The following is a 25,360-nucleotide window of genomic DNA, read 5'->3' as shown; positions in this document are numbered from 1 at the left end:
GCCATCTAGATGAAAATGTTATAGTTCTCATGTTTATTTTGGACTAAAATTATATAAAAATTTTACATTTGAAATTATCTTGGACTTTGTCACCTATAAATATGGAAGAATAATAGCACAAGGACCACCTTATTATTTTATCTACCATTGCAAATGGGTTTCATGCATTGTAAATAGATAAAATAATAGAATATGAAGTATAGTAATCATCTTATACAATCATAGTCCATATAACTATTGAATTATTACTGTAACTTTCACGCTACTATGAGTAGACGTAGACAGTTAAGCCCCGCAGACACACATCGATTTTTGTTCGTACGGTATTTTACCGTCCTTATAAATTCTATTAGATTAAACAGATGAGGTTTGTTTCCAAACAGATGATGTTTGTCAAGTTCCGTTTAATCTGATAGAATTCATGAGGACGGCAAAATACTGTACGAACAAAAATCGATGTGTCTGTACTGAGCTCAAGTAGTCAGTAGATGGACTGCGTTTGTTGAGAACAATTTATTTTTTAATAGTCTCATAACCTACATTTTGGACTAGTATAAGAATCAAAATTCGGGGATGGAACAGTTTTGGGCTGTGTCTGTTGGTCCCCCCCCCATCAATTTATTGAATTGTCTATAATTGAATCAATGAATGAATAAAAAATATCAATCACTCACTCATATCAGTATGATAATTGATTGAAGAATAGAATACTGTAGTTAGAAATAGATTTCAGGTGCAATGATTTATGTCAATCATTTGCACTAAAAATTAACATGTAAAGGTTCAACAAACAATAAAATTTACCAGAAGTTTTATAAAAATTTTATTTATCTCCCTACAGTGGAATGAAACGATAAACATTGAACAATAGCGTATCTTGAAAATGTATGTTGATAATTTTTCTGGCAATCATTTTGAAAAGTGTTAAAACAAATTATTTGGTATCTATTTAGCTCTATCGAATACAAACTAGATTTAATGTCTTGACCTAACTTTGTTTTATTCATTCTTAATCAATAGAAGTTTGAATGTCGTATCACTGTAATTATTTATGTAAAAATCGATAAATCAATGTACTATTTCTTCAACTTTATTTTTTTCTCACAAAATGTCTCGATTTATAATGTCATTTTCAAGTGTGTGGGTTCCATTTTCTCATAAATTCGAGTAGCCCTTACCTATAAAGTGAACACTTTAATAACTCGTTCTCTCTCTATAACTTTAACACTCAATTCATGACGAATTTCAAAAGTAAACTGAATCCGATAGCCAGCATGGAAACTGTGGAAATTGAAGCTGATGATTTTCCAGTTTTCTGCGTAGTGAGTACCAATGCAGCTTTCGGTCTCAAATGTAGGATATCCTTGGAAGTGCTCACAAAATCTCTGAAATTATTAAGATAATTTTGGTTTAGAATTGTTCATATAACGGTCAATAATAGTGCCAAACCAGTTCCAATTAAACGTGTTTTCAATAATGCTCACCTAATCTCTGAAATTATTTACAAAATAAATTCTGTTGAAATTTGATCATATTTCGGTCAATAATGTATCTCCGTACAAGTTCCAAATATACGTGTTCTCAATAATGCTCACATAATATATATATAAAATTATTGAAATAATTTTGGTCGAGAACTGTTCATATTAGATATCTCGGTCAATAATAGTCCCATACCCGTTCAAATTATACTTTTTTTACTATTAAACGTAGATCTCATATTTATTTTCATGGGCTGGCCACTAACGTAACGTTTTACATGACCGATACGTCTGTACAGTCAAAAACCTGGCTATTAGTGACTGTGGTCAGAGACAAATAGAAATCAAGTATCTTAAGTATAAGTTTATGCTATGGCGGAGACAAAATACAAGTTATTCAACGGTATCTTTACTCTATGCTGTGTGAAGAGAAAACTGATAGAGGAAATCTTCTTCTTCTTCTTCTTCTTCTTCAAGCACAAATAATACACACGAGTCACCATTAATTGAAAAATGTTTGCCTGCTAATTTTACGAAATTTAAGAGCCATAAAACACAACTCACTAAATAATTAATTGATTTCGGAAATTGTTGACAATCTTTATAATAAAGAGCCGTTTCAAACATGCAGCTCGAAATTTTGCGTAAAGTCTGCTATGTCTTATGTAAAGTCTCCTATGTATATTATTTAAAAATCGTCTTAAAGGTATTATTTCAGAATATTACAAATAGCATATTACCATACCTTATTCTTCATCCTTCACCCACACTTGTGGAATCGATGGCGTCATAATGCAAATATTACGTCATATTATGCATGATACCACAGACAAGCACTCTATCAAAGAGTTGTATCTGTGATGATACATTTGATTTTCTCCAAATTCATTGAGGAATATAGAGTAAACTTGAATAATTGAGAGACGATAAGAAAACTATTCCATTATCTCTAATTTTGACAATTCAAATTGACAACTTACCCTCTCTGGTGATAGGAGTTGATACTGGATACATAGACCCACATTTTCTCAGGCAAGTGGTTAATGTTGACTTTGGACAGATCAGGGTGAGCCTCCTCAGTTCCCATATTGATTACTACTAGGAATGTGGGATGACCTTCCAATTTCCTATAAGAAATATCAATCGAATAGGATATTATTTAGATTCAAGAGATCCAAAATAATCTTAAGATCTATAGTATTTATGATACAACATCTAACTAGTAAACACTAGTAAACTAACAAATAAAACAACAACCAACTAGAAGATAGAAACTGAACTAATAGTATAAGATGAAAACTAGAAGGAATTAATTCTAAAATCATGTTGAATATAGTAAGAAATGTTTGAACTCATGGCTAAAACACAAGATTTGTCTTTCTAGCCACGCCAATTATTTATTTATTTTCTTGTAACACTGTTGTTAATTGGTAAATAAATTTGATTCTATTTGATTTGATTTAAATCCAAAATTTAGTCCAATAAAAAGGTTACCAGTATTCTTTTATAATTAATTATTGGTTAATCTATAAAAATACCTTGTAAAGATGAGTATCCAGTCTCCCTGTGTGTACGAGTTGAAGGATCCGTATCTGATGGTCTCCGTTTTTCGGGCTTCAACAAGGTACTTATAGTTCTTCAAATGGCTGACTTTACTATTCCTCTGGGCCTCGACATTTATTCTCCAATAGTTCGGATTCACCGGTAACCAGTTCAGCTCGTTGGTACTGAATCCTGAAAACAAATTATTTAAGAGTCGCAATAATAACAGAATTGTATAAAGCTTATAATAATTGAAAGTACATGAATAAAAATAATGATTGAGGGTCCAAGACCCTCACCCAAGACCTTCAAGATTGCAGTACTACACATTTACGACTATCAGGTAACCCGTGCTCCGCAAGGGTCCATATTAAAACTTGAGAAACTGTGAACTTGAATTGGAAATAGGCCAATAACCATCCTCGGTCAATTAAGAATCCATATGCAAAATTTCAAGTTAATCAGTCCAGTAGTTCAGACGTGATGATGTGTCAAACATTATTTTCCAATCCCGTACGTGAGTATAAGCCAGTTATTCCCTTTATTATAGTATGGATAAGTTCTTCAACTTGGTGCTAACCTAATAAAATGACAGAACTCAAATCTTGTTTAGAAACCTTCCTCAACTTAATTCCAACCTGACAAAATTTGACTGGTTATTAATTTAGTTGCCAATTTTAAACATCCGTTTCAAAGAGGTAGTCTCTCTAGATTATAGTTCTATATTAACATACGGTACATATTCATCCTATAGTATTAAACGAGCAATTTCTGTTTATATGTTTAGATGTTTTTATGTTTATGTATGTGACCGGATCTCGAAAATGGCTCTAACGATTCTCACGAAATTTGGAACATAGTAGGTTTATGATATACAAATTCGATTTCACTAGGTCTCATCCCTTGGAAAACTCGCTGAACGACATTGAAAGGGTAATTCATTCTTGAAAAAACAGCTGAGATTTTCGTCGTTTTTGCATATGAAAATGAGTGAGCGAGTGCGTCTGTGGAAAATCGAAATATATCATCCCCGAAATTCACAAGCTGACGTACAGCCAAACTGTAAAATATAAACACGACCTAAACGATGAAGGAACCTTGATGGTTTGAAAGGTGAAATTAATTATAATTACTCAAAAATGATAATAATATTCAAAATAGAACATATTCTCTTGATGTTTCCAAATTCATCAAATACTTAAATTTCCTTTTAATTCTTCAACACTAAAACTTTTTTTGCAGATGCACACAGCTGTTGGTTGGCCTTTGCATGTGTAGTATTTTGTTTATACATAGTATTAGCAATGACCATAAATTTTCAGTGTTCATAGTGTATGAATAACATTCCTTTCTTGGACAGTAGAATTAGAAGTAATTCTCAAGTTTAAACGTCATCATATAGATGTGAATGTTGGGCTAAAGTTTTACTATAAAAAGTCCAAAATAGTAACTTGATGCTATGAGTGAAGAATATGTACTTGTAAATGTATATAATAAGTAAATGGTAAATTAACAAATTTTGTAGCCTACATAGTATATCATTCTATAAACTATTAATATATTATAATTTCCTCTTTCGTTATAAAATGTGTATGATTTGTACTCAAGAGCGAAGCTCGGTCCTCCGATATTGTCCTATAAATCTAGAAGTAAAATTGGAATTTTGGCTTCGAGGTGCACGAGATTGATATTTCTAGAGTCTATGTGCAAAATTTTGAGATCTAAATCTTTCCCGTTTTTCCGGTATGCAATCCACAAGTTAACATGTTTTGATGCGAACAAACACAACCCTACTCTCTCTTATTATATACATAGATGATTTTATATTTTAGTTTACCGGCACTGATGCCACTGTTCCACTGCATGGGCGACCGACAGGCGTCCCTCGTGGCAGTCAGGTACTTGTTTTTGCCGAGCACTATGCCCTGGGGGTCGACCGTCTGGTCCCACCTCACGAACACATCCTCCATGCCCAGCTCCTCGCCGTAATAGGTGACCGTCGTCCCCGGCAGCAGGGTGACCAACATGTTCAGGGCATCCGTCATCTCCACGCCATAGCGGGTGGCCACCCTGAAGTTGTCGTGGTTGCCTATCTGCGGGGAAAAACGGGGGAAATTGAAAAATGGGAAATTTGAAAAAAGGGAATATTTGAAAGAGAATATTTGAAAAAAGGGAAATTTGAAGGGATTTTTGATTTGTAGAAGTATTTCATATTTAATAAATAAGCTCTATAATAAAGTTCCAAGAGGATGCTTGATAAAGAAGCCTAAAATAAAAGAGCTCCATACCTGGGTGAAAGAAAATTATTTTTATTCAATTAATGACTTGGTTTGATATTGATTAATGTTGTATGAATTTAAAATTCAGCTTTATGTATATCTTTAATTATTGTTATTTCTTAGAATGGAATATTGAGTTGGTTGAATGTTAATTATTGTAAGCCTATTATTATGATTATTTTATATATTAATATTAATGTATAAGTGAATAAGTTATATTAAGACTCCACGTCGGCGTACAAGTTTTCTTTTGCCGACGTGTAGCACAAAGTTGTCAATTTCCTTTTGTTGTATTCTGTATATATTTTTTGTGTAATAAACGATTTGATTTGAAATGGAAAAATTTGAAAAAGGGAAAATTTGTAAGAGAAAAATTTTAAAAAGGTAGAATTTGAAAGAGAATATTTGAAAAAGGGAATATTTATAAAAAAGAAAATTTGAAAAAGGGAAAATTTGTAAGAGAAAAATTTGAAAAAGGGAAAATTTGTAAGAGAAAAATTTGAAAAGGGAAAATGATTCGTAAAAAAGTAGAAAAGTAAAAATAGTTATTTATTTTTCTATACCTATAGTTATAAGTCCCCGTTATCATGGCAGTGGATTAGATTGGATTAGAGTTCTAATTTGAAGTGGAGAAAGATAGGAGATTAGCCTTGCTGATCCTCTGCCTTGTCAGTGCCTTCTATAGAAGATAGCTGATAGAGGTGTATATCTGATGTAATTAACCACTGTTCATTCTTGTTGAAAATAACCAATTTATATGTTATTCGTAGAGAAAACATATTTTTCTAACTCATAGTTTCCATAATTATTGAGATTAAATCTTTATCAATTGAATTTCTTCATTGTTGGAAAGCAATGTGGCAACGTTGCAGAGGTAGAAAAGGATAGCGCTATCGGCTTTGTCAAATGATAGACAAGGATAGCAACACCAATGTTAATCAAATACTGTCGTCAAATTAATACTGTCGTTAATCAAATACTGAGGTGCCGTCTTTTCAAGAACGCCTTCACTTATTGGTTCTCGTTGAATTGATCACAATTAAAATTTAATTTGCTTTTGTGCAACCGGGCCAGAGTGTTATAAATATTGTGTAACTTACCACCCAATTAGCCCAAGTACCATCGGGCATATTTTTGAGCCACGTCGTGACCACGTCAGCAATATCGGTGGCATTAGACTGGGGCGTCACTCGAGATATCAGCTGAAAGTTGAAAGGCATCTGAGAGATGGGGTAGCTGGCATTACCGTAGTACATCATTGTTTTATTGAAACTAGTGTAGGCTTCCGTTAGCATGACCCTGGAAATAGGTCGAGGAACATATCAATAAATGGGAAGTGAAGAATTCTGATAGATGATACGGCACAATTTTGATAAAATTTGATGCTATCTGCACTAACAGACGGCACAATTTTGATAAAATCTGATGCTAACTGCACTAACAGACGGATATAAGCTTCAATTTCCATATTTCTGATGAACATAGATTGATGGATGGTTAATAGGCTCTTCATGAACTTGAATATCACAGAAAGACAGTTATAAACTTGAAAATTCACACATGAAAATGGATTAGTAATAATTGTTATTAAACGAAATTCCAATTGAATGCTGTAAATCACCCCGAAGACTTCTGCTACTGCAAATATTGACAACAGGGTAAACAGCTAGATGGAAACTCGATGAGCGCTACTAATACAACAATTATTTATTAGCCAGGGAATCGAACCCAGTACCTCCTAATTGCCGGTTAGGAATGCTTACCCTTACACCAAACTGACAATCTCTGGATAGCAGCGTTCATTTTATATAAATCCAAATCGCCAAGCCAGTCTACAGATGGAAATAAATTGGAAGTGGCAATTAGAAGGTACTGGGTTTGATTCCCGGGCTGACAGATAATTTTTGTATAGTAGCGCTATACTATAATTTCCATCTAGCTGTTTACCCTGTTGTCAATATTTGCAGAATATTGCTACTGCAAATATTGCCAACAGAGAGGAATATTACCAGAGAGAATGCTGTTTTTTTTTACCAAATTAGAAATTGTTGCATTCTCTCAAATGCTATTAAATATTTAAATAAACATATTTTTAAACGAAATTTCAAATGAAATGCTATCACACACCCCGAAGATTTCTGCTACTGAAAATTTTGACAACAGAAAGGAATATTACCAGAGAGAATGCTGTTTTCCCTTTTGAAAATACTTTTGCAGTGCAGAAGTCTTCGGGGTGGAATTTCGTTTATTAACAACATTATTTAGTTTAAAATTCGCTCTCTGATGGTCCCGGAGAACCCAGTTCACATAGACATACATATTAATGTGACAAAATCAAATTTATTCACTCGAAATTTATACAAAATATTTACAAACATAAAGAATGAAAAGGTACAAGTAAACAAGATACTACTAACAAAAAAGTACAGTAAGTTACTGGACTTTGTTCGCAAATAGGAGTCAGATACAGAGTGCTATAAGTAAGACTACGTTATATATTTGAAATATCATTTAATATAGATGGAGATGTAGTAGAAGAAGAAGTTAGAAATTCTGGTTTGATAGTATTTAAGTATTTCATGAGTTCATAGTCATAATTCCCTCAATTTTCACATAACCTCTAGTCTGGCTATTCCAAATTAAGGTTTAGAGCAGTTTTGGGTGAATGCCTGTGGATTTTACCTGGATTATAATTTGTATATGAATGAATTTGAACTAATCATTCAAATTCACAAATTAATCTAGCATTGAGAAGCATTCATGAGTATATTTATTTATTTACAAAATCTCTTTGGAGACAATTTTTTGTCACATAAAAGTGTTACTAGATAAATCACAGAACAATGATAATATGCATACTTGAGAGTTGTATTGTGGTCCCTTGTGTATTTGTCCAGCAAATCCCTCCATTCCTTGATAACTATGAAGGTTTCTGGTTGATCCATGGTCATATTGTGAACGAGGTTGAAATAGTCAATTTCAGAACCTTCTGGATCAATGTAGGCTTCGTCTGCGAAAGAGTCATCCTCCACTAGGTAGGGCACTGCATCGATTCTGAAACCATCCACCCCCTTATCCATCCAGAATGTGAGGATATCCTGCAAAAATCGGAATGAAAATTGAATGGATGAAGAATATTGTGGTGCAGATGCTAATGATTCAAATGCTTATGAATAAATCATTATTATTAAACGAAAAACCCAAATTAAATGCTGCAAATCACCCCGAAGACTTCTGCTACTTCAAATATTGACAACAGGGAGACAGCTAGATGGATATTCGATGAGTGCTACTATTCAAAAATTATTTGTCAGCCCGGGAATTGACAAATAATTTTCGAATAGTAGCGCTCATCGAATTTCCATCTAGCTTTTTACCCTGTTGTCAATACTTGCAGTAGCAGAAGTCTTCGGAGTGATTTGCAGCATTTTTTGTTTAATAATAATTATTAATGTTGTTGTAATCTATTTTATGAATAAAGTTCCAACTGAATTCAATAAACATAGAATTACAAAATCCATAATGAATCTTATACTGAATTGTATTTAGATAAATAATGTTTATTAAAAATTATCCATCTTCACCATGTAGTGTTTCACTCTTTTGTTATAAATCTTCAAAATTCTCTTTCAAAGCTTCCAATTGTTCATACTTTTCCCAATTTATTTACTTTTTAATTTGTTATCGTTTGTGAAGATTGGGATGAGGCCTAGTTTTCCATAATTCTATTTATTTTAGTTGTTTATAATAAGCTCTATTTTTCTTTCTTTTGACATGTTTATCATACCTAGCTGTTTGAACTCACTGCCGGCGCACAAGTTGTTCTTTGCCAGTAGTGCCATATTGCAATTATTGGGAATATTTATTCTATAAATTTGTATATAATTTTAATGGCAAATAATTGAATTTGAACATTAATGACCTATACCATGGGATATATTTTTATGATATCTTCTCTCTATGATGGAAGTTAAATATAATCAATGTACGTAATAGGAGTAAGTAGTCGGTACTAACTTTCATTTCTTGTTTGAGCTCCTCACTCCTGTAGTTCAAGTCTGGCTGCTTATCAAGGAAGGCATGCAGATAGAACTCTCCCCGTTGCTTGTTGAAAGTCCATGCACTTTTCAAGTTGAACACAGAAATCTGGAAGGAATCACATCAATGTCTTAGCACATAGTCTTGCCTTAGATTATTGAAAACTAATAATATTGCATTAGAAGTATCAAGTAGTAGACGATTTCTGTTCAAGTTTTGTTTTTGTAATGTGACAAAGGTTGGAAAGAACCAAATTGAATTGAGTTAAATCCATCATTTTCAGGAAGCACAGTCGAGAAACTCTGCTAATCAATCCTACATACATATCTGGATCCAGGTAATCTGGATCCAGGTGTTATCTACATACATCTACATACATCTACATACATCTACATCTATCTAGGTTATCCTACATACATCTCTGGATCCAGGTAATCTGGATCCAGGTTATCTTTTCTGGTGCGATTAAAAGTAAATTCGTATGGCTTTTGTTGGTGGGGAGTCCCTTGCGGGAAGGTCCCACCGCCTGAATATATAATTTAAGCCGTCCAATGGGCCTTACGACTGTCATACTTCAGCCGGGACCGACAGTTTAACGTGTCCATCCGATAACACGGGAATGATCTGGTTAGAAAACTTTTGGTATTAAGAGGGTTTGAACCCGGGATCTCTATGCTGCTACGCAGGCACTCTATCCACTAGACCACGAATTACTCCGTGGTGCGATTCTTTCAGTTTCAGAGTGAATTAACTTGAATATCTTGCTGAAGAACAAAAGAACGTGCTGAAAGAATGAGCAATTGTTCCAGTTGCAGGGTAACTGAAAGAACTGAAAAAACTAGCTGTAACTATTGACAGAACTCTGTAATATAGGAGTTTCAACTCTGTTCTGTCAAACACCGACGAACTTCAAGTGAATTCAATTTTGTTGATTCAAATTGAAAAAGCTATTGACTCCCCCAATAATTATAATTTCTGATTCTATGAGGCTTAATTTAGGTATATAAATATCTTACCCAATTGTTGGGTGGTATAGGGTTGCCTTTATTATCGTATCCTTTTGGCTTCTTCCAAATATAGTAGTTGTCATAAGGAGATTCCCTCTTGATTGATTTCTGGAACCACTCATTCTTATCACTGGAATGGTTGGGGACGAAATCCAGGATCAGCTTTATATCTGCAGAAATAAAATTTTATTTGAAGAATTTAGCTTCTATTAAATTTTGTAAAACTTTAAAGTGAAAAACACTCACATTCTTTGATGTGGCGACGTCCGTTTCGTGCTGGTATTGCACATTCTTCACATCCATCCTTGCTCCCATTCCACATTTGCAGAGCACATTATCTCCACTGACCACACACACCCTGACATAGACAACAACCTCGAAATACTCTACTATTCCAACAAAAGCAGAAAATTAAATGTACTAGAACAGTTTGAAATATACAAACAACAGCCAAACAATATTCTAAATGACCAAATCAACTTTTCCTCCCACACCCTGTTTGACGACCTCATTTAAATCCTCCATTAACCGCCAAAACTCCCCTCCACCCCCACTCTCATCAAATTTCACGCTCATAACCTTAAACACTTCAGTTTCTGTTTGGCTTGGAAATTTGCAATACCAGTATGAAATGGACGTCGCCACATCAAAGAATGAGAGTGTTTTTTCACTTTAAAGTTTTACAAAATTTAATAGTAATAATAATAGTGAAAACAAGATGGATAACCAACAACAAATTTTGTTTCATTCTTATAACCCAGGATTACCAAAGCGAAAATTATTGATGCAATAAATTTTATTCATTCAATAGGATTTCACAATAGAATTAAAACAATGTATTATCAAATCACTTTTTGCTATTAGAAAAACGACTAACAGTCAGATATCTGACTGCTAGTCAGATATCTGACTGCTAGTCGTTTTTCCTAATAGCAAAAAGTGATCTAATAATAAGCAGTCCGTGATGCAAAACAACATTGAAGATTGTATTATCATCAAAACAAAATATTTTTCAAAGTATAATTTGTATTAGTATACAAAGTATGAGATAATTGCTGTCTATTCTTCTCCAGAACGGGATAAAAATTTTGTGAAGTGAAGGACTCAACCAATTTCGAACTATGTAAAACCTTATCTATATTTGGGAGAGAAATAGCACAGGGTTTCCTTATTTTCCTCTCCCTATCATTTCAATGATGTACTCATTGTATGAATAAATGAATGAAATATCGAATTCATAAATCATTCTCTTCTTTCCCTTTTTCCTTTTCTTTTTTTTTTCTTCTTTCCCTTCCAACTTTTCTTTCTCTCGTTTATCTTCTTCCTCTTCTTTCTCGTTTTCTATTCTTTCTATTCTGTACAATATTCCCTTTCTCATCCCTCATTCTTATGATTAACCATTCTTATTCTGTAACATGGCGAGTCAACACCATTTCTTTTCCTGAAGATGTTATCCAAATGAGCCCTAGACTTGTGTGTGGTATAATTTGTCGTTCTAAGACTCAATCGAATTGATTTTTTTCAACTATTATGAAATGACGTCATTTTATTGACGTCAGATTCATTAATTGATTCTCGTTGCATTGGTTCCGTTTGCTGTAAACATTCAACGGCGGTTGAATTTGATTGGTTTTCCATTCAACTGGCCATTAGTGTCATACGTGTTATAAGTGTTTCAACTTGCATGAAGCCTTTAGTGAGATTAACTTGGAACTATCAGCATACAACATCCCTTATAAATTACAACAATACTTCCCATTCATCAATCAAAGCTAGCACTTTGAAGATCAACTTCAAACTGTCACGATTCTTCATCACTAATATCATATCATTGTAGAGATGAATAGTAATTATTATGGAGGAGAAACAAATACAGTCGAACCTCTGTATAACGAGCCTCCACTTAACGAAATCCTCTACACAACGAATTTTTACCTGGTCCCATGACATTTTAGAGATTTGGCTGCTTATTTACCTCTATTTAACGAGTTTCGGACCTCTCAACAACAAATTTTTCTCTTCACTTCAACATACAAAATGTAGTGTGTATAGGAAGCAGACAGTCATTTTCCAGTTGTTCAGTTTCAGCAGAAAGGTCAATAGACTAAAAATAATGACAATTCAGGTAGGAAGAAGATAGGGTGGTAGACAGTCAATACAGGTTGAAACACATGTCAGAAATTGAATGCAAATTACTGGAAATGTAGAATTCCAAGAATTCATTCGTAGAGCAGGCAGGTAAACGCCTGGACTTTCTCATCCTTGTTTCTGTCACACATTTCAATTGTTAGAACTGATGCTGGAGAAGATGCGTGTCAGTGGCTCCAGAACGTTCTAAATTCTATTGGTATTTGATATATTAAGTGTAAAATTATGTTTTTTTTCTAATTATGTATGCACATGCATATATATATATATTGTTAGAACTCGCCATTTATGAATGATGGAACGGGAATGCTGGATTTCCCCATCCTCCCACCATTTCCTTTGTCACACATTTCAATTTTGTAAAATGTGTGACATTTCACAAAATGACACTATCTACCTTCTCGATGCTATGTTTTATGTAGCATATTCATTTAATTACTGCCCGTGATATATTATAAGATCCATGAGATCATGCCAGTTTTCTTGACAGAACAACCTCTCGATAACGAATACTGCAGCGAATTTTTTCTCGGGATAATCGACTTCGTTATACAGAGGTTCTACTGTACTTCAATTAACAATTCATAATGTGGTATTAGAACAATATTTACTTATTTATTAAGGCCAACTCACCCATTGATTTCAGTTTTTTCGCCAAACTGACCAAATCATCGATGCTTCCGAAAGTTGGATCTATTTTTCTGTAATTTGAAATATCGTATCCGAAATCCTCCATGGGTGATTCGAAAATGGGATTCAACCAAACTGCGCCGACTCCAATCTCTTTGAAATAATCGGCCATTTGTTCAATGCCTGAAATAGAGAAGAGATAATAATAAAGATTGAGAAGTGAATGGAAGAGAGGATTAATAATATACGAAAAGGAGATTCAACATGTAAAGTCATGCTTCCTGAGGGGTTATCTCTTATGATAGAGTCCCACGTTATGAAGCCATTGTGTAAAGACCTTTGCCCCACTTGTTGGGTGACATTGTGTAAAGGGGTGAATTGCAAATCCTTTGTAGATGATATGATGTTCTTGATATTTATAAGAGCAGTTACTAAATTCTCTATTTTGTGAATAGATTCACAAAAAATTAAGGCCGTCCGGCTCGCAAAATTGATGTGTTCAAACCTCAGCTTTAGCTCAGTGGTAGATACATGAATTTTCCAGATGCAATTAATCACCATAAGGTTCAATGACCGGTGATTATTAATTCTTACCGCTGCTTCTATGAAGTTCTTGAAGAATACCAATGAGGAAATCAAAAGAATAGTTGATGACTGATTATCAGTAACCATGTATACAATAAAGAATAATAAAGACCAACTATAATTTTTCTAGTTGATCCTTAAAACGCTTGTCATGAATACAGGTGTTCACCAATTTATCCTTCTAAAATTCCTTAGAACTTACAACGCCAGTTCTTGAAGCTCTCTGGATCCTTATATGATATAACTGGAACCTTATTAATATAATTGTCAATATGTTGTTTCTGGCAGACTAATATGATTATCATCAAAGGATGATAAATATGGAGTGCTCTTAATAAGATCAATATCAATTGATTCAATAATTTTATATGCTGCTGAATATTTTTTTTTTTTTTTTGGTACCAAGACAGCTCAAACTGTATATCACGAGATAAGTTAGGATAAAATAAATCTCTATGATTTGTATGCTGACATAAAACACAAAATATATTCCCATAAAACAATGTATATAAAATTTTCTTATATCTATAATTTTTCTTAAATAAATTCTTTTCTAAAATCTGAATAATTATCACAAGGTTTAATAGCATTCACAATATTGAGTTTTAAAATTTACAAATTTGTATTTAATACTGATATATGAACTTCAAGTCAATTCAGAATTCTACAAATAAACCCTGTTCGGTCTGCAGATTTAATATGATATACTTTGATCAATTTGCAAATAATATTTATTAATAAATTAATACTCTACATGAGATCTCAGGGTTTTATATGAGTTCGGGCCGTGCATGGAAGTAAGCTTCCTACATATATCAAGCAAATTCATAAAATGTTATTATAAATTATGTGATAGCACTCAACACGTTGTGATTTTTCCTTTAATTTAATTTAACTTGTATAGCGCTTTTGATTAATTCCCTAATTATGCATAGAAAGGCCTTAAACGAGCTCGTTTGATTTATCACTCACATTAATGACGTTCTTGACGGTCTCGTGGATTGAATTAATTATTTCCAATAATTAATTAGGCAGGTCCCTTTCGTCTCTGCTGGGCTAACGCGTGGTCCTGGTTTCTTATAGATTTCTTTCCGAATTAAAGATATATTTATGGGAATTGATTACAAATTATGAACTCTTCAACAACACTGAGTTCACAGACAATTTAACATTGATTACAAATATTTCACATTTAAAAAAGGGGTTGGCTTGATAATTTTAAAATTTTAAAGGAAGAATGAACCCTAAACTCTATGTGCATCCTCTCAGGTCAAGATCACAAGCCAGAAGAAGGTGGTTTTCAGAAAAACTTTATCTCTTCCTTGAACAATTTGTAAGCCTCTTTCTGATTGACTTTTAATTTAGTAAACTCAATACAATTGGTTGCTTCAGAATCAGGGCTTCTTCAACTTTATAATAGAAAAAATTAAATAAAAAGTTTTTATATAAATATATGGAGTGATTATCTTAAACTATATTCATAAATAAATCGCGATATACGATGTTAATAGATAATATACATTTAGTTTTTTATGTGAGTTTTGTATACTCTTGATTTTCGTGCTTTTTAGATTATAATAAATATTCATACAGAAATAATAGTTGTCAGTATTTCTATACATCAACCTTCCTTAGTATATATAATACATCTTTTGTGAGTAAATTTTTATAATTCAACCTATACTGGTTGATCGAACAATCAGCTGATTCGCTAGGTATTGATTCAAATAACTATCGATTTATTCTAGATTGATTGATTCATTTAAAAGTGTAAACAAATAATTCTAACCTCAATGTACATGCAAACTTTTATTTTTTATAATCCGCCAATAATAAATAAGCCGCTTTATAATTTTTAATTCTGCCAATGGATTCTCAGTTGTTGAATCCCAGTTATACATGTTTTCTTATCATTTCAGATAATATGATTACTCTTTATCGCTAACAATATTCAATTTAGGTTGATTGATCCTTTGACTAGGTTTAACTTTCTTCTCCATTTTATAATTCTATTAAAATTCACTGGTTTACTCCAAATATTCTGTGGTGCTAAAATACCACGTGACAAACACAAAAAGTTGATTCAAATTTTGCCGAGCATTTAATAACAAATAATCATGAGTTGAAGGCTGAGAAAATGTTGAATTCCCAATGGTAAAGGCAGACAATTGAATATCGTCGCTGGTCTTAGAAAACCTCCTGTGTCAACATTTTCAATTTTGCGTTTTTGGTATCATTTTCTACAGAATTTGAAGCCCTACAACCTGGTGAATACCTACTATGTGTAAAATAATTCTATAGTCATTTTACGGAGGAATAAAGAATATAATTATTTCAGAAGCAATGAAGATAATTATTAAACGTTTAAATACCACCTCCATTATATAAGATTTTTCTACCTATGTTTATCGACATGTAGTCTTTGTATTCTCTTGTTTACTAGTTTTAAAAAAAGATGGATCTCTTTTATTTTCACTTATATTGATATTATCCTTTTGGTTGTGTTAGTTACTGAATTTCTCTTCATTTGTTGTTGTCTAAAGGTTCTGATTTGTAATACTTGAGCGTGTCTAAACTTGGTCACTTATGAAACCAAATGGATAATATGAGACTCATTTTAGCGAATACAAAACCGTATTAGTTTATAGAATATACTATTTTACAGAATATATTATTTTTTAGAATACAAAACCGTATTATAGTTTAGTCTCATCTTAGAGTAGTGCTCGGTGTCTACCTCCTTCTTATTTCAGATTTTAATTACTGGGTATCTCTTTATTGTTTGTTGTCTTACGGTTCTCATGCCCTTATTTTGAATACTTGGCGTGTCTTCTCTTGGCCAATGGCATTAGAGGTCAGTCTCTATTGGTTGACAACTTATGGCTAATCGTAGGGCCCCACCTACACTATATATTCACCTGTTCAATGTTTAAGTGTTAGTTTACTAGAGATTGATAATGGTGTGAAAACGAAACTAGTACCGTATCTTAAATTGTTTCGACAATATCAATTTGGTTTTGTTTGATAACATAAAATATTATAGAAGAACACATCTGAGTTAATGTAGAGGCATTAGAATTGCAATGTTAAGGAGAACGGTCTCACAAGATTTCGAACTGAATCATCAATATTATTGATAAATAATTGAGAAAAACTTGAAAAAAAACACAATACGAAAGAATATGACACAATGAAGCTTGACGCAACAAGTAAAATTTGTATTAATTTCATATTGAATGAAGTTTCATATTGTACTTTGCCGAATTACGTTATTCCATAAAATAAGAATAAAGAAGTTTTTTTAGTCTGAAAGTCGTCATTTTAGGGCCGGTTTCCGAGCACGGGATTTAGCCAATGTAACTAGAATACATGTATTTTAGGTACATTGGATTTAGCTAAGTTCTAGTCTTTAAACAGCTCGAGTCAGAAAATTGGCTTTCCGAAACGGTGCGTAGCACTACCTCCGTAAACAAAGCCATAGTGCATTCTGGTGACGTCAGCAAAGGTAGGGCTCCTACACCAATAGAATTTGTTGATTTCAGCTGATCTATATCAGCTAGTGTTTTTATTGGTGTAGGAGGCCTACCTGTACTGAAGTCACCAGAATGCAGTATGGCTTTGTTTACGGAGGTAGTGGGCGTAGTCGTATTTTTTATGATAATTTTTATTTTCCCATAATTGGAAACGTTTTTACTTTCCTTGTCCTATTACCATAGGTAAGGAAAGTATTGCTTTCCGAAAAAAATTAAGGTACCCCAATTTCTAAATTTCTATACGTTTCAAGGTCCCCTGAGTCCAAAAAAGTGGTTTTTTGGTATTGGTCTATATGTGTGTGTGTGTGTGTGTGTGTGTGTGTGTGTGTGTGTGTGTGTGTGTGTGTGTGTGTGTGTACACGATATCTCATCTCCCAATTAACGGAATGACTTGAAATTTGGAACTTAATGTCCTTACACTATAAGGATCCGACACGAACAATTTCGATCAAATGCAATTAAAGATGGCGGCTAAAATGGCGAAAAGTACAGTAGTACAGTAGTAAAGCAATGCTAGAGTGTTTGTAATAATACTATTGTATTCTATGCAATATGATAGTATAAAGCTAGGCGTACACCCGTTAGTCAAGACACTACTACTAGTCACGTTTAGTCACAATACTTAACAACGTTGCTTATCAAGGTCCAGAATATTGGCAGGTCATTATACAGGTCATGAAACTCGTGTTCGCGGCCATTATGTGGGGTCTTTATGGCGGTACATTTGAAAAATTCCAATCTGCTGCTCATAACAGAATCATGCACTATGCTTTTTAAATACAATATTCTGGTTTAGATAATATGTAAAATTCAAGTTTTCGATTTTTTAATAATGAAATTTCAATAAAATGGTTCAATAATTCATTTTTCATCATTAAAAATTGTTCTTATTCTTGTAACTTGTTATGATTCATAAGGCATTGGGACAAAACCTCAAAACAGTTTGTAGTTCCCAATCTAAAAATCAACAAATCAGTTCCTAGTTGGAATCTAAATATCATTATTCTGTGGGAAGAACTCATTTTACAATTCAAAGCCAAGCAATATTCTATGAACAATGTAACAAAATAGCACATCATATTGTTCAATCTATAATGATAACAGCTGATAATTTGAAAATTGGTGAACTAGAACCCCATAAAATGGCGATTTTGCAATGTCACGGGATTGTGTCATGACCTGTATTTGCAATGAGTAATCAGTGTGAGTTGTCACAAGTAGCTATGTGAAGTATTGTGACTAAACGTGACTAGTCTTGTCTTGACTAACCGGTGTACGCGCAGCCTTATTGTATTCAATTGTATATAAACCTCTCTGTGAAATATTAAACCAAGACAAAAAATGTAAATACAAAACTTGTAATAATGTTGTCTTTACTTTTATCACCAGATGAAATAAGATGAGCTCAGTTCTACAATATTGACTAGTTACCAAGAAATTACACTTTGTAATTCAAATAAGACAAATACAATGATTTATTATATTTAACTACTGATTATATTCAATTAATCAGTTATTAACTATATTATTTAAATTATATACTAGTAGTTCTGTGAACAGTAGACCTCACGCAGTATTCTCATCCACAAGTACCGGATTGAAACTATGGAAATACAGCAATAGACTGGCTTCTCCACACATCTATCTGTGTAATCACTTGTCAGCTGATTTATGATGAATAGTTCTATAGTCTGATTTTTACTTTCCTTGCCCTATTACCATAGGTAAGGAAAGTATTGCTTTCCGAAAAAAATTAAGGTAACCCAATTTCTAAATTTCTATACGTTTTAAGGTCCCCTGAGTCCAAAAAACTGGTTTTTGGGTATTGGTCTGTATGTGAGTGTGTGTGTGTGTGTATGAGTGTATGTGCGTCTGTGTACACGATATCTCTTCTCCCAATTAACGGAATGACTTGAAATTTGAAACTTGAGGTCCTTCCACTATAAGGATCCGACACGAACAATTTCGATCAAATGCAATTAAAGATGGCGGCTAAAATGGCGAAAATGTTGTCAAAAACAGGGTTTTCGCGATTTTCTTTGAAACGGCTCCAACGATTTTGATTAAATTCATACCTAAAAAAGTCATTGATAAGCTCTATCAACTGCCACAAGTCCCATATCTGTAAAAATTTCAGGAGCATCGCCCCATCTATGCAAAGTTTGATTCTAGATTCCCAATTATCAGGCTTCAGATACAATTTAAACAAAACATTTTATATTGAAAAGATTGAGCATAAAAATCTCTACAATTAATGGCCTGTAATATTTTCACCTAAAATTGAAAATAAGCTCGAAATTCGAGGAAATAAGATTATTCAATTGCAAACTGTTGATTCTATTAAATCATTCACTATGAAGAGATAGCAGACTTCGTATAGAAATAGAGAGAAAAGTAGCCCTACTCAGAAAAGAGACAGACTTCGTATGTCTGCAGCGCTATTGTCCTGTCAACAGATGGTTCAGATATTAGAAGACTTGAGATGCGCGTGAACACTAGCGTCAGTTGATCAATTTTCATAACGGCAAGGAAAGTTGTGTGAGTGCGCCACACCAGATTTTTCCTTGACGAAATTAAACAATCCTAAATAATTCAAAATAGCTGACACTATTTTCTCTGTGTTCAATTTTCTAGTTTTCAGAGATTAAATTTAAATGGGAACTTCGACAATGCCCCACTTCGAAAAAACAATTTTCTGACTCGAGCTGTTTAAAGTCTAGAACTAAGCTAAATCTCGAGCTCGGAAAGTGTAAAAATTCAACAAATAATAATTACCTTTCAAATCTCCCACTCCATCTCCGTCACTATCCTTGAAACTTCTTGGATAAACTTGGTAAATAACCGTGGTCTGCCACCATTCCAATTCTTTTCTAGCACTACAAGTAGTTACAAAAAAACTAGAAACTAGAATAACCAATAATCGAATTGTAAAAATAGCGTCGAAAATTGCCATTTCACTAGTTCTGTGTTTTTTCTGTTGAGAAGTTTTATACCACCGATCTAATACATCACAATTCACAATAAATCATCTTCTATAAAAATAATATAATAATTATTCTTAAAAGTCGATTGAAAAAAAGCAAATCCAAACCAGTGTTATGTCAAGGATTTTTCCGTTACATGTGAAACGTTTCCAAAGATGTTTGTGTGTTTATATAGATCTAACAAATGAAGATGGATTCAATAGGGCCATAAAATTTGTAAATAAACGGTAATAAATCATTCTATCAGTTTTTGAAGCTCTATTTCAAGTTGTTCAGGGCAATAAAATTAGTGAAAGTAACGTGTTTTGGAAAGAACTCCGTTTTCTAAAGGGATTAGTACTTAATTCTGTAACAGTAGGTTTTTATTGTTGGGTTTCGATTGAAGGACAAAATAAATTGATGGGAGTATACATAAAATATTATTTATTATTTTAACGTATGTTACTATTTCTATTTCTTTCTATCCACTTTCTACTCCTCAGCTATCTTTTATTTATCTATCTCCTTTCTTCCAATAATCAGTTTGACTTTTCCATCATTATCAACTCTACTGTCTTCTACTTTTCCTTTTTTCTCAACCTTTCCCAAACTTTCTCTTCAATTTCCTCTCCTCCTAATTCTCAATCATCTTTGCATGCGTCGTCTATGCTCTTGAACTCTCTATTCTCTTGCATTCTATTCTACCGCAAGATTGTCTCAATACTCTTCTTATTTTCCTCACTATCTCTTTCTCTTATTTCACTTTACTACTTCCTCACCTTTTCTTCTTCTTGTTATTCTTCTTGTTCTTGTTCTTCTTCTTTTCATTCTTCTTCTTCTTCTTTTCTTCTTCTTCTTCTTCTTCTTCTTCTTCTTCTTCTTCTTCTTCTCTTCTTCTTCTTCTCCTTTTCTCACTTCTGCCTACTCCCTCGATTTCCTATCAGTTCATACACGCCCATCAAAAAGTGTTTCTTTTTTATATCACCAGCAAGCGTCGTCGGCCTGTCTAAAACACAAACATGCATCCCTCCTCACTGCGGAGGGACTTGTTCTGAGGAGGAGCAGGAGAGCATTCTGAAGGGAGGAAGCAAGGAATATTGTTCCTGGATTGAAGGGCTCAAAGAGGGCTTCTAAAAGGGAAGAGGGAGAGAGGAATCGACAGGAGAGAGAGGGATTGAGAGAGAAGTGATCATAAGAGGGAAAGTCAAAAGTCAAAAGGCTGTATGATAAACTGCGGAGGCTTATACTGTAAATCCTGCTCTGATTCATCTCCTCCGTCACACTGAAGCCCTTCATGCCTTCAATGTCTTGTTAACTGTTTTTTCTCTTAGAGATTCATACATTTTTCTCCTGTCCTTGAATGTCATGAATTGGGAAAATGCTGTGTTGGATGAGTCCAATATGTTGTTGATTTTGTGAGATAAGTTCATTTTTTCACATAAATGTATTTGAATTCCATGTTCTAAATTTGTAAAGGAATGTATTTCATGCTCTCAATTTACCTTTTCAACTTATTTTCTTTAAGAATTTATTCATTTTCCTCCTTTCTTCCTTCTTTGAGATTCATTTTTCTCCTGTCCTGACATTCATGTCAGGAACATTTGAAAAATGTGATTTTGTATGGATCTAATATATTGTTGTTTTTCTATTATATAACAATTAATTTTACCATTACTGTATTTGGATTTCTTGTAATATAATTGTATTGAATTGTATCATGGTCTCAATTTACCTTCAGCTGTTTTTCCCACGAAATTGGTCCATTTCCTTCTTTCTCCTAAATATAATGAATGACGTTAATGTCTATTGAATTGGCAGATGAAGTTGATGTTCTATGACTTTAATATTATTCTCTATGTTGGTTTTTTTATCGTAAACAATTTTCTCTCCCCATATATCTGTTAGGAGTTGAAGTAGCTTTTCACTTGCAAAAGTGTTTTTTTGTTAATTGCATTACTGTAATCTTCAGTCATATTGTTTTCTTTCAAGTCCTACTGAAGTTTGATGATGGAATTTTATCCTAGAATCTATGTTGTCTTGCAAACTTACAAGAAGCATCTTATTCAATCTACTCATTCTAAAATACTTAAATACTTTTTTGTCATACTACTCAATTGCAGCTGTTTTCCATGCATTAAACCAAGCCGGTAAACAGCTGTTTGCAGAACAAGAAAACATGTGATTTTCATTACAGCATACTATACTGTAAAGAGATCATATGTTCTCTTTACAGTCGAGTATGTTAGGACTCTACTGAGTCCTAATAACATCTGAGTAATTAATATACTAACTCAAATAATTAAAGAACTCATTTAAGGAGTTTCAAGTTATAAGAACTCATCTAAAATCTTATAATTTAGGCCTTTATTATTTTATTTGAGCTCGTAGGGTCTGTCGGTTGTGAACTAGGCGCTACAGGCTAGGTCATGCCTTATAGAATGCAGTAGCTCGAGTAGCAGCAAGTAATGGTTTCTGTTTCTCAGCAATATTATTTTTTCTCAGATAAGTATGACAAAAAATATTGTACGTAACTTGTACGGTAACGTATTTACCGCATTCGTATGATAATTCTGCCCTCAACTACGTTTCGGGCAGGAACGATCATACTTATGCGGTAAATTATCGTTACCGGACTTGTTACGTAAAGTACTATAATTGATCATATAAATCAATTCAAATCAATTTATTCTCACAATTTACAAATAACACAGTACAGTTACAGTACATTTATATATACCCTTACGTTATGAGAGACTCACATGTAGGCTTAAGCCTGTGTTTGTGAGGGCCTGGCGTAATTCGCTGAATTTGAAATAGATAAACTAAATTATGAAAATAATATCATACTAAACTAAATTTGACTGAAAACATTATATGAATAAATGTTGATATTAAAGAAAGAAAACAAATAATTGGCTGCAGAAACAGACAGTTATAATTAATGACTAAAAAATTAATAAAACTGAAAGATAGATAAAGTATTAACTCATTCTAAATCTAAAAATCTAATCTAAAATATGTCATATTTTCAATATTATTGTTATTGTTGATATTTTTGTTTGTTGATATTTTGTTGCTCATCAATTATTGTATCTCTAATAATAACTTATTCACTATACATATACAATCATTTTATTTTGTACAATTGACAATGATGCCACATAGACATCTACTTATTTTAAGATTCTAAAACTAGTAGTGTCTTATATAAAAATATAAATAGTGTACCAGTCATTCTCTATAATTAAACATTTAAGTAGCTCTATTTGAATACTTATTTGAAACAATGGTTAACCTGTACAGGTACCTGCGAATTCCACCATACCTGTGGGTATGTTTGAATATACCGACCTGTATATAATATACCGACCTGAATACCCTGACCTGTGGGTCGAGGTGTTTGTTATTAATTTAATCACCAAATTACTCAGTAACTCAATGTTTAAGAATGGATGATAGGATGGAGGTATATATTGTCTATAATGTTAACATTATGATATTCCACAGAGCTATCAATTTTTGTGTTGTATCTGTATCTTATCTCTATCTTGTGTATTTCCACATATGTGTGCATTGAGATCAGATCAAAAGGTTTTCCAGAGCAAGATCCCTAAAAAGGCCAAAACTGCTTTGAAAATGAGCTCATTCTCAACTTCTTTTATTAGTAATCCACTAATACACTCCAATATATGCCGCGTGCTCTTGATTAAATAATGATAAACATTAAACTCAAAGGATTAGAACAATTTCAATGACATGAATAATCATTGCTGTAACACTTATCTCGTATATTTTCTCGAGAGATCTCAATGCTGAATCAAGTAGCTGTAAAAATGTCATCAGTTCAAAGATAAAAGTGAATTGATGTTCTCAAGTTTTCAATAATAAATACGAGTGGATAATTTCTCATAGTATTTTAGTATTGAGAAGGATGGGAAGGAGTTGGAGTTGGATGAGGAGGAGTATGAGTAAGAAGTGGGGGAAAAGTGAAAGAGAAAGAGGACCAGAAGAAGGGAGAGGTGGAGGAGAAGAATGAAGAGGAGGAGGAGGAGAAGGAGGAAGAAGAGTAGAAGGAGGAAGTCGATGAAGCAGAAGAGAAAGAGGGTGAGGACGAGGAGGAAGAGAAAGAGGAGGAAAAGGAGGGAGAGGGATAGTAGTTTGAGAAAATTATTTCTTATTTTAGTGATTTTTTCCTATTTTAGTAGTGATAATGTGAAATATTTTTTCCATGTTTCGTTTCGAAGCATCCAAATTTAAAATTTACTTCGTGAAAATAATTAAGGACTGAAAATTTTGTAAAGTGAACAACTAAAAGACTTAACCTAGTTCGGACTATGTGTAACCTTTTCGAAATTTGGGAGAGAAATAGCACATGGTTACCTTATTTTTTCTCTCCCTATCACTTTGATAATGTACGTATTGTATGAATCAATGAAGAAGGACGAGGAAGAGGAAGAGGAAGAAGCGGAGGGAGAGGAGGAAGAGGGGTAGGAGTAGGAAGTGGAGAAAGAGTAGAAGAGGAAGTCGATGAAGCAGAAGAGAAAGAGGGTGAGGACGAGGAGGAAGAGAAAGAGGAGGAAAAGGAGGGAGAGGGATAGTAGTTTGAGAAAATTATTTCTTATTTTAGTGATTTTTTCCTATTTTAGTAGTGATAATGTGAAATATTTTTTCCATGTTTCGTTTCGAAGCATCCAAATTTAAAAAATTTACTTCGTGAAAATAATTAAGGACTGAAAATTTTGTAAAGTGAACAACTAAAAGACTTAACCTAGTTCGGACTATGTGTAACCTTTTCGAAATTTGGGAGAGAAATAGCACATGGTTACCTTATTTTTTCTCTCCCTATCACTTTGATAATGTACGTATTGTATGAATCAATGAAGAAGGACGAGGAAGAGGAAGAGGCAGAGAATGTGGAAAAGACGAAGGAGTAGGAGGAGAAGGAGGAAGAGGAAAATGAGAAGGATGAATGGGAGCAGAGAGGGGATGAGGAGTAGGAGGGGGAGAAAGATGAGGAAGAGAAGAAGGAGGAGATGGATGAAGAGGAGAAGCAGGAAGATGTGGAGGAGGAAGAAGAGGAAGAGGAAGAAGAGGAGGTAGAGGAGGGAATTGAAGAGGAAGAGGAAAAGAAAAATGATAAGAAATCAGTGAAGC

At 33.3% G+C, this 25,360-nt stretch overlaps 1 protein-coding gene across 1 annotated transcript; it reads right to left on the bottom strand.

The window, feature by feature from the left end:
- Positions 1 to 807: 807 nt before the first annotated feature.
- On the bottom strand, positions 808 to 20,415 carry LOC111049618 (maltase A3). The gene is made up of 10 exons (XM_022335740.2): positions 20,019 to 20,415; positions 13,129 to 13,308; positions 10,357 to 10,517; positions 9,320 to 9,448; positions 8,162 to 8,400; positions 6,403 to 6,601; positions 4,861 to 5,116; positions 3,020 to 3,215; positions 2,462 to 2,608; positions 808 to 1,385 (listed from the first exon to the last, which is right to left on the bottom strand). Exons 1-10 carry the CDS (start codon positions 20,194 to 20,196, stop codon positions 1,229 to 1,231), a joined length of 1,842 nt encoding a protein of 613 aa, XP_022191432.1. The 5' UTR covers positions 20,197 to 20,415; the 3' UTR covers positions 808 to 1,228.
- Positions 20,416 to 25,360: the final 4,945 nt, after the last annotated feature.

The sequence above is a fragment of the Nilaparvata lugens genome, chromosome 13 (genome assembly GCF_014356525.2).
Source record: "Nilaparvata lugens isolate BPH chromosome 13, ASM1435652v1, whole genome shotgun sequence".
Taxonomy (NCBI): Eukaryota; Metazoa; Arthropoda; class Insecta; order Hemiptera; family Delphacidae; genus Nilaparvata; species Nilaparvata lugens.
The sequence above is the reverse complement of the archived record's forward strand: the minus strand, read 5'-3'. Positions and strand labels throughout refer to the sequence as shown.